The 19,721-nt window shown below is 39.7% G+C and overlaps 1 protein-coding gene across 1 annotated transcript in view; it reads right to left on the bottom strand.

Moving 5' to 3' along the window:
• The window catches only part of eys (eyes shut homolog), a 275,597-nt gene that overhangs the window by 159,636 nt on the left and 96,240 nt on the right, over positions 1-19,721 (bottom strand). The window contains 7 exon segments of the mRNA XM_034100069.1: positions 3,085-3,198; positions 3,288-3,410; positions 10,230-10,463; positions 11,022-11,135; positions 11,657-11,779; positions 13,802-13,915; positions 15,919-16,041. Of these exon segments, the coding sequence (XP_033955960.1) occupies positions 3,085-3,198; positions 3,288-3,410; positions 10,230-10,463; positions 11,022-11,135; positions 11,657-11,779; positions 13,802-13,915; positions 15,919-16,041 (945 nt within the window).

The following is a 19,721-nucleotide window of genomic DNA, read 5'->3' as shown; positions in this document are numbered from 1 at the left end:
CTCTTCTGCCGGGGGTCCTGCCAACCCTATGTCCTGTGCCGTCGGAGGTCCCGCCGACTACTCTCCTGCCGGGGGTCCTGCCAACCCCTTGTCCTGTTCCGTTGGAGGCCCCGCCATCACCTGTCTCGCCGGGTGCCTGCCAACTCCTGGTCCTCTTCCGTGGGGGATCCTGCCGAAACCTGTCCCACTGGCTCCTGTTCGGCCGACACCGGGTTCTGCCCGGCCTCCGGAGCTGTCCGTTCTTTGCCCTCGAGCCCGGCCCCCTGAGAGCCGCGTGGCCTTCACCCCTCCATGGTCTCTGCCTTGCCCCCGGGCCGTCCACCCAAGTTCCCCACCTTGGACTCTGCCTTGCCCCCGGGCCGTCCGCTCCTTGGGATCCGTCCCTTGGGGGGGGGGTTCTGTCACACTCCTAGGTTTATGTCACAGTTTTAGTGTTGTCTGTCTGGTTATGGGTTTTGTAAGTCTGTTCATTCGGTGTTTTGTCTTCCTTGTGTTTTGTCTGGTCCTCCTCCCTGTCGTTAGTTTCCCTGGTGTGTCTGATTGTCTCATTGTGTTCACCTGTTGCCCTTGTGTTTCTCCCTCCCCTGCCCAGCTTTGTCTTGTCCTGTGATTACCCTTCTGTGTATTTAGTCTAGTCTTCCCCTGTGTTTCATGTCAGTCCATTGTTTTCCCTCGGTCCATGTTCCTTGTGCTGCTCATTTGTTTTTGGATACTGCCTTTTGACACAGCTTTTATTATTTAATAAAGTTAGCTTTTTGTTAAAATTCTGCATTTGGGTCCTACCTTTTCCACGCACCCTGACAAGTGTAGGTATTGTTTGACCTATTGTTAATCCTTCCTCTGCATTAAAAAATAGCAACCATAAGTGAGGCTAATACTTTGACATTTAATTATAGGATGTTTAGCACTATTACTTACAAAAACCTCACTGAGTAGTGGCAAGACTACATTGAAACTCCACTAGCCTCTGGTAGCAGAACTTTGAGTGCTAGTTTTGTTCAGGACTGGATGAGCATCTGAAAATGTTACTCTTACAATACAAATCGAATACATCTTCATTATTAAGTCTCATCACAACTGTATTTCTTTTGCAAATAAAAGCCATAGCATTTTTTTTCTTCTTCTATACATTGAAACAATTATATTGTGTAAGTGCCCAATAAAGGTTTCTCTAAAAAAACCTGTTGTTTATGTACGTATTTATAATTTTAACTAATTTAAGGCAGTGGAACAATCAGATCACCTGCCACACAATATGAGCAGAGACAACAGATTGGATTTCTGTGGCTCTACATGTGCTTCAATAAAAGGTATTGAGAGGCATCAAAGTTGAATGGAATGTAATTAAAAAATGTGTTTGTTTCCATAAATATTTGATCGACAGCCAGAGTGAAATATACACTGAACAAAAATATAAATGCAACACTTTTGTTTTTGCTCCCATTTTTCATGAGATGAACTCAAAGATCTAAAACATTTTCTATATACACAAAATAACCATTTCTCTCATATTGTTCACAAATCTTCTCCTTTGCCGAGATAATCCATCCCACCTCACAGGTGTGGCATATCAAGATGCTGATTAGAAAGCATGATTATTGCACAGGTGTGCTGGCCACAATAAAAGGCCACTCTGAAACATGCAGTTTTGCTTTATTGGGGGGGTCTGGGGGGGTCCGAAAACCAGTCAGTATCTTGTGTGACCACCATTTGCCTCACGCAGTGCAACACATCTCCTTCGCATAGAGTTGATCAGGTTGTTGATTGTGGCCTGTGGAATGTTGGTCCACTCCTCTTCAATGGCTGTGCGAAGTTGCTGGATATTGGCAGGAACTGGAACACACTGTCGTATACGCCGATCCCAAACATGCTCAATGGGTGACATGTCCGGTGAGAATGCTGGCCATGCAAGAACTGGGATGTTTTCAGCCTCCAGGAATTGTGTACAGATCCTTGCAACATGGGCCGTGCATTATCATGCTGCAACATGAGGTGATGGTCGTGGATGAATGGTTATTTTGTGTATATAGAAAATGTTTTAGATCTTTGAGTTCATCTCATGAAAAATGGGAGCAAAAACAAAAGTGTTGCATTTATATTTTTTTTCAGTGTATATTTTAATCCCTGCGACACATTTGCTAAATGCCTGTAGTTCAAGGAACAGCAAAAAAATAACAAATTATAAAACATTAAGAAAAGCCAGTGAAACTCCTCAAATCCATCCCCAAGCATACAGATGTATATTTACTTTAATTTCAACAGTTCAGCTTTGAGCATTGATTGCTATTGGCAGTGGATCAGAGACAACTGTGTTTCAAATCAGATCAATCGCTGTGTTTAACAATAAATACATTTATATATGAATTGATTCACAAAAGGATTGTTGTTTAAAACACTTTTTTGAAATCACATTTAGCAACAATGTGTAGAATTATGTTCTGTTTTCCATGCTGCGATGTCATGCCATATATTTAAATGGCACTTAATTAGCATTGAAAAAGTTTAAAGATCAAAACAAGCAGATTGCAAAAGACCTCATAGTCAATTAAACATACCATAAAACGTGCCACACTATACACATCTTCTACATCTTGTCGACATTGTGTTATAATTAGAAATGTAAAGATCAATTATCATCGCATATTGTTTTTAATTAGTATAGTTCTTGCTATGATAAGATAACCAAACGGAGATTTTCTCGATGAAGAATTGGCTATCATTTGTATGAAGTTGATTTGACTATGTTTTAAAAGTAGAAAAGGTTACCTAATTAACTAAGACTTTACCATCCTTGACTTTGAGGTTAAGACACCCACAAACCTAATACATGATTCAAAATCTAATTTGACTGAATTTGAAGTTTTGTTTCTAAAAGGTCAATTGAAATGAAATGATCACATTTAAGAAAATGTGCCAACGAGCATTAATATATTAAATGTGTATTGTCTCTTTACTTAACTTTCATGTCTATAAGCACACTGGAATGGTATTGACTTTTCCTCCCACTCATCATTTGTAACTTACAAGTCAGAGCAATGTCTCACAAACAAACAGTCATGGTAAGAACATATCAAATAAAAATACCTGTGATTCCAAGAGGACACTGGCATGTGAAAGAGTTAAGATCATCAACGCAGGAACCTCCATTCTGACAAGGCTCACTGAGACATTCATTCACTTCAATCTCGCAGTCATTTCCTTGTAAAAATTACAACCGCACAACATGTTGACACATTGCTACTGCGAATAAGCTTACAAAGTATAACTTTGAGAAAGCTTTCACTTACCAATAAATCCAGGTGCACAGAAGCAATTGTAGCCATCGAGAGCATCTTTACAAACACTCAGGGCTCCACACGGCTGTTCTTCACAATCGTCAATGTTTACCTCACAAAATTGGCCTGTTAGCCCTGCAGAAAGAGGAAACAGAGTTCTATAGGATTTCTTCATTTGAGTCAGGGGGCCAACACTGATATTGCAACTTAAGTAATCGCTTTTGGGTAGAAGCTGTAAACCTATCCAGAATTCATGTTTAACCGCTTGACATATGGCCTAGCTATGTTGACATCTTTGAAAATGATTTGTTTGGTCATTTAATCATTGTATCATTGTAAGTGGTAAAATCGGACCTTTTTTCACAATGCTGACAAATTAGTGACAATTTGCTCTGTAATTTCTAACAATTTTGTAATATTATCCCTCATTATATCTCCTGTGAAAGTATGATCTTAACTATTGATTAAAAAAAAAAAACCAATGGTAAAACAATATCATAGCCTACCACATGGGGTGCTGTGGGTTGATACAGCAAAACACAGCAGCAATCAGTGAAGCAAAATAGTTATACAGTTCAAACTAATGGGTGGTATTTGAGATAATAAATAGTTTGAGTCTGATATTGTCGACTAAATAACAGTTACCTCCGGTTTCGACCACCAAGTGTTATAAAAAAAACAGGTATGCTAAACCTTTTTCCATCTACAAGCTAGCTAGCCCATCTGCTAGCTAGCTAGCAGCACAGATAATTCCATCTTTTCCATCCCAATTTGTCACTTCACCAACAGTCAAATTAAGGAGTACTGCGTGTACATGAGTTTTTGTGAGAATATGTACTGGTAAAATAGCTATAGCATCTATTACACATGTATATAGAACACTAGAAGTTTAAATCTGCTGGTTAGCTAGCCAGCTCCTGACATAATGTATAGCTAAAGATGTTGCAGTGATCCACTTTTTAATTTCTCCTCACAAGAATAGAGACTAGAGTAGTGATACTATGTATTTGCCTTTCAGATGAGCCAATATGGAGCCAGAGGGAGCTGTAGTGAGTAAAAGAAGAAGAATAGCAAATTATATTAATTGCTTTATTAAAAATGCTTTATTTGTCAACATGACTATGGGAAAAACAGGCAAGATAAACTACTAAGAAAAGCATCTGAGGATGGACTGAAATGTATTCAACTTCAAGTGAACGAGTAAAATACAAAGATGTACAATATGTTGATACTCTAGATCGGATTCAGGAGTTCCTGGACACAAAAGCCGAAGAGGTCCAGTGGCACAAGACATGCTATGCTGATTTTACCCATGCCGTTGTCATTGATCGTCTTAAGCAGCGCTTTGAAAACACTAAGGACACACTGGAACCTGCAAGCCGCCCTCGTTCCACTAGAAGTTCAATTGCTCCAGTCATTTGGGAAAAATGCATTTTTTGTCAGGAGGATAAGTCTCAGGAAAACCTCCACACTATTCAACTCTTACGCACATCGGAAAATATTCTTCAGCTGGCTCAGCTAGACACAGTTTTGAGATGCAGGCTTGCAGGAGTCAATGACTTGATTGCCGCAGAGGGCAACTATCATCTTATCTGCTACAGGGCATTCTCCAGGAAGTACCAAAGCACTACGCCAAGAGCAGACCCATATGCCATTTGCTTAGACAATGTGGCAGATGAGCTGAGAACTGGCCTTGTCAGGGGTGAAATATACTCTTTGAAAACTGTTTGGGAAAGATACTGTGAAATTATTGAAAACTTAAACTTGGAACCAGGAACATCAAGACTAAGCTTGACAAATTGCTTGAAGGGAAAGCATTATTTGTGCAATCATTGAGCCCAACGAAGCCCTTGATGATATTTCCTGAAATGACAGCTGAGGCTGCTCTCCAAAACCTAAAGAAAACAATGGATGATGAACAGGAATCCCAAGATGACACTAAAGGAATGAGAATGGCTAGTTGTGACGATGAGATACTGAGTTGGCTGTATTGGGTGTCATTAAAGATCAAGGCAGACATCAGGGAGTCCCCAAGACATGATGTAATGGGAGGGATTGATCAGCACCATGCAGAAGAAGAGATGCCTGAGAGTTTATACCTGCTGTTACGACTTCTATGCACTGATGATGACGACCAAGAAAATATGGATAAACAAACCGTGAACACAAAACTACTCAGCATTGCTCAAGACATTGTGTTCCTGGCATCTGGTCGACAAAGACCAACACCAAAGCACATTGGAATTGGAGTTGCAGTACACCAAGCTACACGCTCAAAGGGCTTAGTGCAGTTACTTCATGCTGCTGGGCACAGTATAAGCTACGAGTCAGTGCTGAGAACAGATACTGCTATAGCAAACGAGGCTGTGAAACAATACTTTGACAATGGTAGAGTATTTATTCCACAAAACTTTGTCAATGCAAAGCTCCCTGGATACATCGTGTATGCAAATGACAACATCGACATTAATGAAGAAACCCTTGATGGGAAAGGAACCTTTCATGCCTCCCAGACTGCAGCTTTCAGATGTTTGAGCTCAAGGATGCTAAAATGGAATCACAGAAGCCCCCTCCAAAATTCCATGGGCCAGTTACACCAGAAATGTATGATGCAGACACGCAACTAACTAAGCAATCAAATAACTAAGATCTTGCCTGGATTCTGTGCAGACAACAGAACTCGGAAGTTGTTCCATCTTGGAGTGGATTCAACCAGCTTATGTCAAAATCAGATCACCAAAAAACAGTAGCTGGAATGATGCCTATCATAAATTCTCCAGCACATGACTATGACACAATCTGGACGGTGTTACAAAACTGCCACAAAATGACTACACAGCTGGGCCAAAGGTACACAGTCATAACCTTTGATGAGCAGCTCTACTGCAAAGCAAAGATGCTTCAGTGGCATCACCAAAAAGAGTGCGAGAATATTGTTATTGTCCTGGGTGGCTTTCATGTGCAAATGAACTTTTCAAAGGTCATTGGCCAGCATCTTGCTGATTCTGGACTGAGAGACATCCTTGAGGAAAGTGGTGTGTTTGGAAAGAACACAGCTGAAAACATCATGAAGGGAAAGGGATGGAACCGTGTAGCCCGTGCACACAAGCTAACCTTTGAAGCACTTTGGAGAATATTGTGGCCAAGCTTTCTGCAATGGATGGAAGATAATGACTGCACAATCGACAACAGTTGCTTAGAGTTGGCAGATGCACTGTCTGGGCACATAGGAAGTGGAGAAATGGAAGCAGCTTCAGCATGCTATGAGGAACTTGTGCTGAAAGTTGGGGAGATTCAAGATCTCCTTGTACAGTTTGACAAGGCCAATGAAGACAAGCCAACCTTTACCTTCTGGAGACAGTACATGGACCTTGTGTCTATTCTCCTTGCGTTCACCCGGGCACTGAGATGTGGTGATTGGAACCTGTACATGTCAGCCTTCAAGAGCATGATGCCTTGGTTTGCTGTGTATGATCACACCCATTACACAAGATGGGGTGCTGTGTTCATAGCAGACATGGAACAGCTGGCACAGACAGCACCAGAGGTCTACCAGGGCTTCCTAGATGGTGATTTTGTAGCCAAGGAGACCAAACACAGCTTCAACGAGGTGCCTTTCGACCTTCGCCTTGAACACATCAATAAAACGGGAAAGGTTGCTGGAGGATTGATAGGCATCACTAGAAATGATCCAGCAAGAAACCGTTGGTCCATCACCTACAATGAACGTGCATCCTTGGCAGAGGATACCAGATCCCTGTTTGGACTGACACATGATGACGACGATGATGAGGAGACGCGCAAAGACTGCCTTCAATCAAGAATCAAGAGGGATAATCACGATGTCATTCAACTTGTTGATCAGTTCCAGAGATACAACGTCTTCCAACAAGAGCATATGTATGATTTAGTGTCGCTGACAACTGGTGATGTTGCCTCAGAAGAGATACTGAATGACCTTACACATGCTGCAGAGTCTGGCAAAAAAAACATCACTGAGTTGGTGAAAAAACTACTGGGCACAACGAACACAGACTTCCACGCCAGTCTCACCAAGAGAAAACCGAAAACATTCTCAAGCCTATACAGCACAGATACCAAGCTTGAACAACTCAGATCCAAGTGTGTGAAGCCTGACAGGGATATTTTTCGCCGCATCATTGTATCCATGGAGAGTGGCAGAGAGGTCAACATGGATGAGCTTCTCCAAAAAGAACTGTGTGCAGTCCCCCTGTCACTTGCCACAACATATTCAGTGCTCAGGCCTACAAACAAAGCTGACTTAGCCACCATACTACAAGCTGGTGCAAAGGAAACAGAGCTCAGTCCATCTGTTATGAGAACATGCACCATCATTGATGGAATGGCCTTAGTAAGAGCCATGGGAAAACCTCACAATGCATCAACCTTCGGGGAATATGCAGATGTGTTCACACAGAGAGTTGCATCTAATCTACATGGGAACGTCACCAGAGTGGATATAGTGTTTGATCGGTACCAACAAAACTCCATCAAGAGTGGAACAAGAACAAAACGCAGCACTACTCAGCGAAAGGTTCGCACAATTGTGAGTAGAGATGTAAAGCTACCTGCTAACTGGAATAGCTTCATTGAAATGGATGAAAACAAAGCCAACCTTACCCATTTCCTATCAACTGAGCTTGAGAATCATGTGCAGCTTTATGATGAGGAAATTGTTATCAGTGGAGGGTTTGAGGATCCTGAAAAAGTCACGTCAGCAGCTGGGATTGATGTATCTCCCCTACAAGCTACACATGAAGAAGCGGATACACGCATACTACTACATGCAGCTAATGCAACAATGAAAGGGTTTCAGAGGCTCATCATTCAGTGCCGAGACACAGATGTGTTGCTGCTACTACTTGTATTTACAAACCAACTAAGCCAAGAAGTTTGGATGAAAGCAGGAACAGCTAAGAAACCACGCTACATCAAAGTCCATCAAATCACACTACCAAATGAGATGCTCGATGGTCTGTTGGCATTTCATGCCATCACTGGATGTGATACTACGAGCCAGTTCACCGGAATTGGAAAAAGGACAGCATGGAAAGTGTTCCAGCAGTACCCGCATCTTCTCCACAACTTTGGTGAGGATGAAGTACCAAGTACCACTTCCCTATCCTTGGCAGAACAGTTTGTATGTAAGCTATATGACCTTAAGTCAACCAGCAACTCGATACAAGAAGTTCGCTGCACTCTTTTTCGAAAACTTAAAGCCAATGTTGATACATTACCACCAACAGAAGATGCATTGTCAATGCACCTCAAGAGGGCCCACTACCAAACGAAGGTTTGGAAACAGTCACTAGTGACACATCCACAACTGCCCTCACCAATCAATTGTGGTTGGCAGATGATGAATGGTATGCTGGTCCCCATGCTTCTTACCAAGGAACCTGTACAATCCACATGCGTACAGCTGACAGTGTGTGGATGCAAGGAAAGTGGAAGTCAGTGCAGTACCAGACAGTGTCTCTGTCGCAAGCCTGTTGGCTTGAACATGCCTAACCCCTGAGTTGCTCTGGTTCCTTCCGACCCTAACACTGGATTCATTTTATTGTTTTAGTTTTTATTTAATGTTTTTTGTAATATTTTGTATACATACAATGGTGCCATTACTGGGAGATATTCTATATTTATTGTGGGCATGTCATTTCGAGCAGGCAATCTGAAAAATTGGCCTGAAATGGCCTCTAAAAGTCACAAAATAATTGTTCAAACTTGTCAACCACCCTAGACCATCTTACATAGGTCCCCTCTTACCAAAAAAATATGTTGACAGCTTCTACCCAAACATGGCAGCAAAAGTGTTAACGGAAGCACTTTTCAGGATTGGCCCCCTGACTATTTCAGAAGACTTTAAAGTGATGCTTGTAGGCTGTAATATAACACCTCCTAGTAAAGACCTCCAGTATTGTTCACATGATGGTTAGTCTTTTAGGATTATTATTGAAAAGCAAAACAACTATGGTTGACTTTGTTCCTCTCTTTCCTTTTCTTCTTATGCACAATGACAACATGTACAAATACTGTGTTATCAATTAACAATACATATCAAAATGAGCAGTAACTTATAAAGAGCAACGTTTTGTGAATTGGTTCACTGTGATTTGCGATGATGTGTCATTGAAATAAGCAATATGCCCACAATGGCAGGAGTGAAAAAACAGCTACCTGGTCAACATGACTGGAAAACATGCACATTTTAAAGATATTTTAAAAAGTTATTCTGTTGGACAATAAATGTGTGTCAGATGTTTGCTGGAATGAAAAATAATAATAATTCTCTTAAATCCAAGTAAAAATAACCAACCTATTTGTTTGTCTTTTTGACAAATCATGACACAATTCATATTAGCCTTGACAGAATTAAAACACAAATTGCCTTGTGGTATATAAAAGATGATTTTCAGCCATTAATTTATGGACAGTTTGTTTATATATACATATAGACAATACTGTAGATGTAGATATATAAATGTATTCTATACCGAACATTATATGTATAATAACCTTAATTACCTGTGAATGACTGCAACAAATAGAATGATAATAACTAATTTGATCTAATTTCCTATTTAACCTGATTCAATCTTATTGTACCATACCATCTTAAAATAATATATTGTAGTGATAGTAAACAATTCCTTTCATAAAGTAGAAGCCTATTGGACCTAAAGTTGGCAAAAATACATTCCAAACATGCTCGCTGCTTTGAAGTCAGCTCACAACCTGATGAAGTGAGCCCTGACGTCCGCTTTTCACAAGGCTGTTACGTGTTGTTGCTTAAGGCCAAAGAGATTAGACTCCCACAGAGAAGGAAACTGAACAAGAGGAAGCATCAAACCGGGAGTTTGTCTGCTATATACATGATTCATTTGAAAGAATTTCCTCCATTTGAGTCAAGCCGCTGCAAAACGGTGCACCTACCTGGTAAACAATCACACTTGAACCCTCTTGATAGATCCAAACACGCTGAACCATGTTGACATAGGCCATCGACACAGTGGTTTATTAGTGTTTTGCAGTGCGGTCCAGAGTACCCATTTTGACACACACATCTATACGTGTTTGCCAGTTCTTCACAGAGGAGAGTTCCCTCAGGGTGGCAAGGATTTGACATGCATTGGTTCACAGATGAGGAGCACTCATTGCCCTGGTATCCTGTAAGAGGTGGGATCAAAGTAGTGATTGATGTGCGGCGCTCTGTACAGTATGCTCCTGACTTCCAACGTCTGGCACACATCATGGATTGTGATTTCACGTAATGTTGTCATTGCCAGTGTTCTTCCAATCTATTCACATAATATATCCAGCCAGACCCTAAAGCACTAAAACCAAGGAGGGATTTCAGCAACAGTAAACAACCTACAGAAGAATTGTAAATGTGGTTTGCAATTGTAACTAATTTGTGGATTTGTAAATGTGCTTTCTTATGATATTCACTCAGAATTTAAGGCTGTTTTGGGGATACCACATTACAACCATTGAGGGCTGAATACAAAAAAAGAGGGATTGATGTTGAATAAACCAAACACTGCATATGACACACTGTTGTTAATATGATTAAAACATGTTATTCCTACTCAGCACACTACTGCATGTTGTCATTCTTAGATAGATTACTGGAGCACTGACTAAAGAGATAAAAGCTATATATCAAAGCAAACATAGAGCTTAACAAAGGTTTTGCCAATCTGAAGTATGAAAGGGTTTTAATACCTGGAGGGCAAATGCATTGTATTTTCCCCGCTGAGTTGTAGAAACAGGTTCCTCCGTTACTGCACAACTCACCATCTGATGCACACGCTGAGACGGATGTGGAGCAATTCTTACCTGTGAGGTAAATACAAATTGTTAATTGAGCGCTATCAAAAAGGACACATGCTAAGAACACATCTCAATATCCTGTCCAACAAATGAGTTTGACCGCTGAGAGTGACAAACATTCATTTGTGTGTTCATTAATGAAGCCAGTAGGGGTGACACAATACAACTGCCATATATTTGCGCTATTGCAGTTTTTTACTCCAAGCCAAAGGCACACACAATTTATTTGGCCTAGTATTTACCTGAGTACATTGTCACATTACAGAAATATTAATATTACCCCCTTGCAGGTTTTGTTTATAACATTTAATGTAACCAATATATCATCTTTTGACCTATTTTTTCCCCCCAAATTCAGAAACAAAGACGTCTTTTTACTCAATCAGCTGCAGTCATTCTGATTTGGTTAATGAGCTCCTACATTAGACAATGGGGCCGCATTGATGGTTATCATTTCTGAAGTGTCATCAATCTGCACTATATTCATTAAAGTGTAAAATATGAAAATGATGACACAGATAACTCACCAGCAAAGCCCAAAGGACAGATGCACTCATAGTCTGCAACCAGGTCAATACACGAGGAATTATTGGCGCAGTATCCATGGACACATTCATCATAGTTGATTTCACAGTTAAACCCCCCAAACCCTGGTATGAAAGGAGAAAGAGAAATCTTATCAGTGAATATCAGTCAACACCAGACATGAAAAGATACTAATTAGTATCAAATTCAACCCAAAAGCAATTTATTGCTTTTGTTAAATTCTATATGACTTTTCAATGGGAGCTCATCACAAGTAAAAAGCGTATACATAAAATGGAGGGTTGCTTGCATGTGAATTTGAGGAAATAAATAAAAAATTATAAAGCGTGACATTTTTTTCATGCCCTTTCATTCAAAGTTACATCAGCACACTTGAAATAAAAAAAAAGCTTAAAGTCATGAAGTAAAAGTGAGTGCCGTCAATTTCTGACATTTCAGTCCCCCATAAACATATTCCACTGCATGGTCACGCTACAAAATGACTATCATTAGCTCTGTCACACACTGCAGCTACAGGAGACCCATGACTAATGCTCGGCTATCAGCACCATCGGTGCAGGTCAAATTCTCATCATTTCTCAAACTGACCATGGAACCAATTTCCACCTCTCTCCATGTCATAAAATTTGACAATTATCCTGACTTCATTAAAAATGCATAACAGGTTTCACCCGCACTCATGGTTTAATGAGAGGTATGTCTCGCACGTAAGATGTCAACTGGACCAGGAAATTATTGGAAAAATAGCTGAGATGTATTCCCTGTTACTCTAATGATGCGAGATACAATTTCTGATAGAATAATCTTATGCGATCAGAGAAATGAAAGGCAAATATCGGTTATCCTTTTGGGGATTGAGCTGAAAGCAAGTACAAATGGATTATTGAAAATCATGATGAATTAAGCAATCACGATCAGATGCAAGAAAACAAACCTCTTTTTGAGAATTCACAGGTTTACATTCCAAGAAAATACTAAAACAACTGATTAGTTCATATGCTTTGGCCGAGGTTTTATAATCAGCAAAATCACCTAGTGTGTTTGGTTTGGACAACATTCTGTTTACTTTCAACCCGTATTGCACATGCTTGTACAGGTGCTAAGATAAACATCATTTTGACGTCAAATAGAAGGCGAAAAAGAAGATAATGGCGAAGACTGGTTGAATGCTTATACATTCCCCAATTCAATGGAGGTGGTTATCTAGGTTTATATTTTCAGAACATATTGCGGAAAACCGAGTCTCCAAATAAGAAATAGTCGTCTGCGATGTGCAGGAGGTAATCTATTTGGATGGTAGTAATAACTTGTGAATGTTGAATGTTCTGTTTTGTTATGGTTCAGATATACTGAGGAGATGTTCTAGCAGACTGAAGAGGGATGTTTCAAATCAATTTTCTGCATAACTGAGTTCTTGCGTTCAGAATGTTAAAGTAATTGGTTTGAAAAAGATTCACATTTATATTGAAATAGAAACATGGTCCATTATCATTAAGATCTGAGTGGCAACATATTTATTTTATAAAAAAAATAAAAATGATATTAACAAACTTTCATTTTCTTTAACCATTTGAGACTGTGGACTGAAATAATTGGAACCAAGTAGGCTTCCATAATAATTGTTGATGTAAATATTGGATATATTGGTCAAATGGGATTTAGTAACAGTGCTCAATATTTGAGATGAAACTGCAATAGGGGATGTGATTACGTGGTTTCATAGTTGATCCTATCCATCTATGATTCGTATACCTACTGTGATAGTCAAAGTGAAAAAGGCTGTGGCTACATTTGTTTCGTATAGTTTCTTCTATTAGAGGGTTTTTTTCCTTGAAAGTTTGTTGAACATCGGCACTAAATGGAAGTCAACCTTGTTTCTAGATTCAAGTTGTTGCTGCAATGTAACTAAATCAAAGTCTTTTCATTTCCGTTTGCCCATTAATCCACCGTAATAACAAGGCATGAGTGTAAAAGTGTTTCTGAATAGCTATTTCATCTCAGCCAGGGTCATGTCTCCAGGACTGAAACCGGTTGGTTGCACACTTTAAACACCAACAAAGGACTGAATTAGCCATATCATCGCATTGTCTGGACTATTGGGGGGGTCTAATTGTGTTTCAACTTACCCTCTGAGCAGAAGCACTGATACAGGTCAATGCCGTCCACACACATACCCCCGTTCTGGCAGGGCTTTGAGTCACACTCATTGAGATTTACTTCACATAATGATCCTCCAAACCCTGCAGCATATGTAGAAAAAACCCATTATTGAAATCCTTTGTGCCTGGTTTCATTCCTCAGTCAATTAGGGTCAGCATGACTTTGTTTTCACAAACAAAAAGGTGTTTTTCAAAGCTTGTATTTATTCAAAGAGCTTGCTGGGCACATGAAGACTCAGCTCACTGGATCATTTAATCATGTTTAATGAGAGCCAGTCATTTCCCTTCTGATTTATTGCATTAAACAAGCCAGATCCAGTGATTTTTAAGATTAAAGTCAATCTATATACAAAGGGAACATCATAAAACAAATAACATGCATCAGTGAACATATGTAAATGCACTTACACAGACACCCACACACAGGCCATTAAAGAGAAGAAACATGTCAGCGTTTAAGGCACATTATTGCCGGTGCTACACAGGCTGTTTGTGGGTTAACCTAACACTTATCTAACAGAGTATTTGTTTTGTGTTTGCATTGTTTCACACAGTCAGCCAAGGACTAAAGATTAGGGTCCTTAGATGCTCTTTACAATTAGGAATGTGGGGGGGAAAATGAATATAAAGAAACTGTCAGAATAAGCAGTTTTACCTAAAAACAATACTGTAGGGCAAAACATACTGTACGCAAGAAAAACTAAACAAAAACAGCTGCTGTATTGCCAAAACCTGCAGAATGACAAAAAGGGTCTCATGCCAACTGGGTCTTTAGATGAAACAACCGCTTTTGGAGTTAAAATTATCTAATGGCAAAATTAAAATAAGGCTCGCACTGCAAACTTGTTCATAAATAAATAAATGCTAATGTTAAACAAAGAGATACTGCTGTCAAAAAACACAAAGGTAAGTATTGTCTCTGAAAATCTGCTTTTCAGGAGCGTTTACCATGTGAAAAAACTGGCAAGAATGTTGTTAATAAAAGGTTAGTACTGTATTTCTAGAATAATTAATACAAACACAACATCTCCTATTTTAAATCGATGAAACGTATTAAATTCTAGCAAAGGATTTGGTGTGAGGAATAAATAATGCTAGGTCAGAAAGTTGACAACGTGGGACAGGAGGGAGCGTATGAGTTACATGTTTTGCAACACATTAGGTTGGCAAGCATGGAATAATACAGATGCCAAGACTGCCGACCTGAAACATCTAGACAAGACAGCTTCTTACAGTTTGCCCTTGAGAAGTGATCTGGAAAAGCAGCTCGCCGCAGGGTTGCTTTCATTTACATAAGAAATCACTCACAATCCTTCAATTTGACATCTGCCAAGCATAAGTGCAACAGGAGTAATGAAGTTAGGGTTATTGATTGGGTTACATGAACTTCTATGCAATAGCCATTCATTTGCAAAAAGAGATAGTTGAACTGGAGTGGAGTAGTGTCGACTGAATTATGATCGGGCTGGCAGGAAACATTTTTATCATTTCAAGCACCGTAGCTGTGTCCAGAAATAAGCTGCATGCTTTCCAGTGCATGTACACGCAACTCTTTACTGGTCCTCTGTCACTTTCTGCACATATATCCTTGACTTGCAAGAGTCTGAAGCCTGATTACCCCTGGCAAGCCGTGGAGTTCCTAACAGGTCAAGCCTCTTCCTCTTACTCCTGTGTTATCCCTGTCACTTCTGGCAGCTACTGCTGTGATAACACTGTCATCCTCGTGGAGGGGAATCAGCGGGACTTGACTGACACACAAACAAAATTGTTTCTTTCTGCGGGAGCTGTCAAATTAATCTGCGAAAATCAGCGTAGTATTTTCAGATGGTTATAAAGGCGTGAAAATGTTTTCCACCTATTATTTTTACCTACTGTGTGATGCAGAAAGACAACTTAACACAGCAAGTACAATAAGCAAGTTTACTTTTGGATTTATAGACAACTAAACATTCACTGAAGCCGCAGTATGTACAGCCACCTATTCCTTTTAGTTAAGTGACCTTGAAGCATTACACATTTTATGATTTTGCGCCTGTTAATATACCTGCATGCTACATTTTACACCCGTTAAAGGTCCTGCTCACCTCTTTTGCACGTGCAAGAAACATTCTGTCCATCCTTGGTCTCACTGCATATTAATGTATGTTCACTGCAGAGTCCAAATGAGCACAGGTCAATATCCACAGAGCAATCTTTCCCCTTGAACCCTGCAATGAAAAAGGAATTAACAATAAGGAATTTCAAACAAGTGAAACCTTGGGAAATAAGAAACAAGGAATGAATTCATAAAACAACAGTTACACACAGTGCCCAACATATTTATGTGGCTGCTTGTTTTATGAGGTAGAGACACCTTTTCTATAGCGGATTAATGGGGGTATTGATTTTTCCCCTAGCAATCTACCTGCTATGCAGTATGCTAATTGAGTGAATCATTGACAGAGACCCACCCTACCAAACTGATCTATATCACATGTATCTGCCCCACCAAATGCACGCCTGGATGTCACTGATAGATACCCGTGTCAATATCTATTGTTGTAAATAAAGCACAGGCAGATGGTGAGAGGGATACTCATTACATGTGTTTGTACAAATACAGATGAGTTAAAGGGAGAAGACTAACATAGATTACTGTGTTTTTCTACTGACATCACACCTTTAATAATGGGGGTCGGGAAAAAAATGCAATTTACTGTCATATTCACAGAGGTGGATTGAGGCCGAGAATATCTGATTTGTGAGAGCAAAATACTTGAACAACTAATTTACATGAATAAAGGCTCTAAAGAGAAATATAACTCAATTAGGTCACCTTTCTTAGCAACCATCTACTGAATATAACAGATAGAGTAGTTACCAAGTTAGTGTGTTGTATAAATCATGTAGTTTGACGAATAACGATGTGTCTCTCTGCAACAGTTAGGTATTCAATTTATGACCGGTAGAGACTAAACCCATATTTAATGTTCTAATTAATTCTTGAATGAATTTCCTACTTATTTTATCTATTTGTTTCTGTGTTAATTGTTCCTGCTATTGGTTGTGTCAGGGTTTTATGTTGCCGTTGCCTTGTTCTTTTGCTCGTTCTGAATTGCCTGATGGATGTCTGCATAAAATACAAAAAATAACGTTCGCTTCTAAACATGAAGGATGTATCTATATCTCCTCCGCATTCATCTGTATGCAGCCTGCAAAGTAGGTCTCACTCACTGGCAAAGGAGTGAAATATTTCAAACATCACCTCCTAATGCAAATCCCTTTTATCAAGACTTGAATATACCCACAAGACAGCAGCTATATTAGATTATATACTTCCTGTTATAAGCATATTTTACATCAACACATCTACTGTATCTGGATGCTTGATGACCTTCCTACTACCCTTTTCTCATCATATTATGTATTGCCTGGCCTAGTTAATGGACAGCTATTGCCTCCAACAGAGTGTTTCAGAAGTGTTTAATAACCAATTGTGCATGCAATTCACTCCGAGGTTACTGTTGCATGAAGGAATGTCACATTTACAGTGTCACCATCTCCAAATGGGACTCCCTGTTCTATCTCACAGCTACTAGAGGCTCAGCCCAAAAAACAAAAGGTGAGACTTTTCACTTTATTCAAAATGTAGAGTAGTTAGAAGACATACTTTGATGTGTTTTTGAATAGAGGTTTTTGAATAGAGGTTTTTAGTCAGAGGCTAATGGTTACAGCCGTTGGTCATAACTGTCCCTCGGCTCAGAGAACTGCAGCACATCAGCACATTTAGTCATCTGTACATCACCAACGTTATGTCTGCTTCACTGAGAAACTGAAAATAATGTTTCTGGGTAAAAATCATCACATTCAGTTAAATACAATGGGACTAACTGTTTATATAACCTGTATTTAGCTTGTGTTGCTCATTACCTCAAACCAGAGTTCCTGGCTTTATTCTTTGCAAGTTAGAATAGTAAATACTGTACAGAATGTAATGAAATGTAGGGTGAAGTTTGTGAAGAAAATATTTTAATGAGATCTGTGCATGGGAGAATTTTAGTGTTTTCCCTATGTGTCCTGTTTGTAATTTATACAGGGCAAAAGGCCAAAAGGCCCTGCCTTCCTGTGGGGGAGTGTGGCTAATGCGCAGATGGTTTTAACAGACCAGTCCTTTGTGTTTAACATGTGTGATATCGATTAGGATGGAAAGAGCGCGAATATAGGCCACTATATTCTCTGTGTTGAATTGCGCTGTTCTGCTCTGTAATGGGCAGTGTTGACTCGGTATCTGTATGATGCAAGTTGTGTCGATATCTTGTAAACGCTCCCGGCCGTCACTCTCAATAAACTCAGGTGTTTGATTTAAAGCGGATTCCAGCTTCCATTTCTTTCATCACATTGCGGATCAGAAGTTTCTCTCACAGATTGGCGTCACGACAGGATACCAAAATATCTTCAGAGGCTGGTAAGTACATTTCTATTTTGAGATTGGCTTGCCAGTGTTTGGGATTGACGGTATTATACATTTCCTGAAAGAACTGAGCTGCTGCAATTTTTTTTTTGTTTCTCTACTCATTTACATTCGGAGGCTAATTATAACCTCGGGAATCGGTGTCAAGGGGGACGTTGTCCTGGCCGATTTTCCCCATGGTTGCTGCTGGAGCATGTGCTCACGGAGCAAACACGGCCCATGTAAAAACAATAAGAATATTTGGGGCTAATAAATAACCTCGGAATATCGAATTTCATCGATTTCCTCTGTGTGTGATTCTCGGAATTAAATCACCGGACAACTACACACAGCAAATATTCGGAGAGACCTTGAAAGAGAGCATCAGTAAAGTGGAGTTTCTGAATTAGAAGCAATGTGATAGATTTGTATTGAAACAAATCGACGAATTTAGGAGATTTCAGAGGATAAATTGCCTAAATCAACAGCACTTCTGCTGAGTTGCCGATTCTCTCCGCCCAGACAAAGAGAAAGGAACAGTTACATAGGCATTATTTCCGCGATTATTGCCATTTTTGAACTAAAGAAAGTGGTTGTACGTGGTCTGAGAATGTCATATATGAATTGCTGAATTTAGCTGTTGTGTTTTTGGGAAGAAACGGCGAGAAAAAATTAAAGTCTATGCTTTTGGACTAAAAAAAAGCAAAGCACCACTAAAATAAGCATAGTGGTTGTTGATTTGAGAATACAATTAGTTATTGCTCTTCAACAGATTGGAACAGTACTAAATGGTCATTATTTCCGCGATTATTACCATTTTTGAACCAAAGAAAGTGGTTAATACGTGGTGTGAGAATGTCATATATGGATTGCTGAATACAAGATTATGAGTAAGAAGGCTCTCATAATTAAACCGATATTTCTCTAACCCCCTCTGAAAGTCTCCCTAATTCGGATTAAAACTAAGCTGGAAGAGTTTTTGTCACGCTGAGTTGTTGAGAGTTTTATGTTTTGTTTGTCTAATTGCAGTGTTTGTTTTATTGTACTAACCGTTAAACATGGGTAATACTGTCTCCACAAACGATTCTGTTGGTAAGAGGACAAATAATTCACGCACCAACACACTTACAAAAAATCCTATTACAGACAGCCATTACACGCACATGTTTTCCCCCAATATGCCGTCTGGAATTGTAGGAAGAACCTTGGATTGGACTAAAGGTATGCCGTTCACATCGTTACTTTGTGAGCATTCACAACAGAATAGTCAGAAAGGACAGTTTGATTGGCCGTTAACGGGCACTTTTGACATGGCCGTGTTGTGGCAGGCATTCAAATTAATTGAACATGAGGCGAATTGCTCCTGGGATGTAACGTACATGAAGGACTGCGTTAAAGCTTGGATGACTATTGCAGAAAAAAGAGGTTATGATGAGCGGAAAAATTAAAAATCAGTTG

This window comes from Pseudochaenichthys georgianus, chromosome 15 (assembly GCF_902827115.2).
Source record: "Pseudochaenichthys georgianus chromosome 15, fPseGeo1.2, whole genome shotgun sequence".
NCBI lineage: Eukaryota > Metazoa > Chordata > Actinopteri > Perciformes > Channichthyidae > Pseudochaenichthys > Pseudochaenichthys georgianus.
The sequence above is the reverse complement of the archived record's forward strand: the minus strand, read 5'-3'. Positions and strand labels throughout refer to the sequence as shown.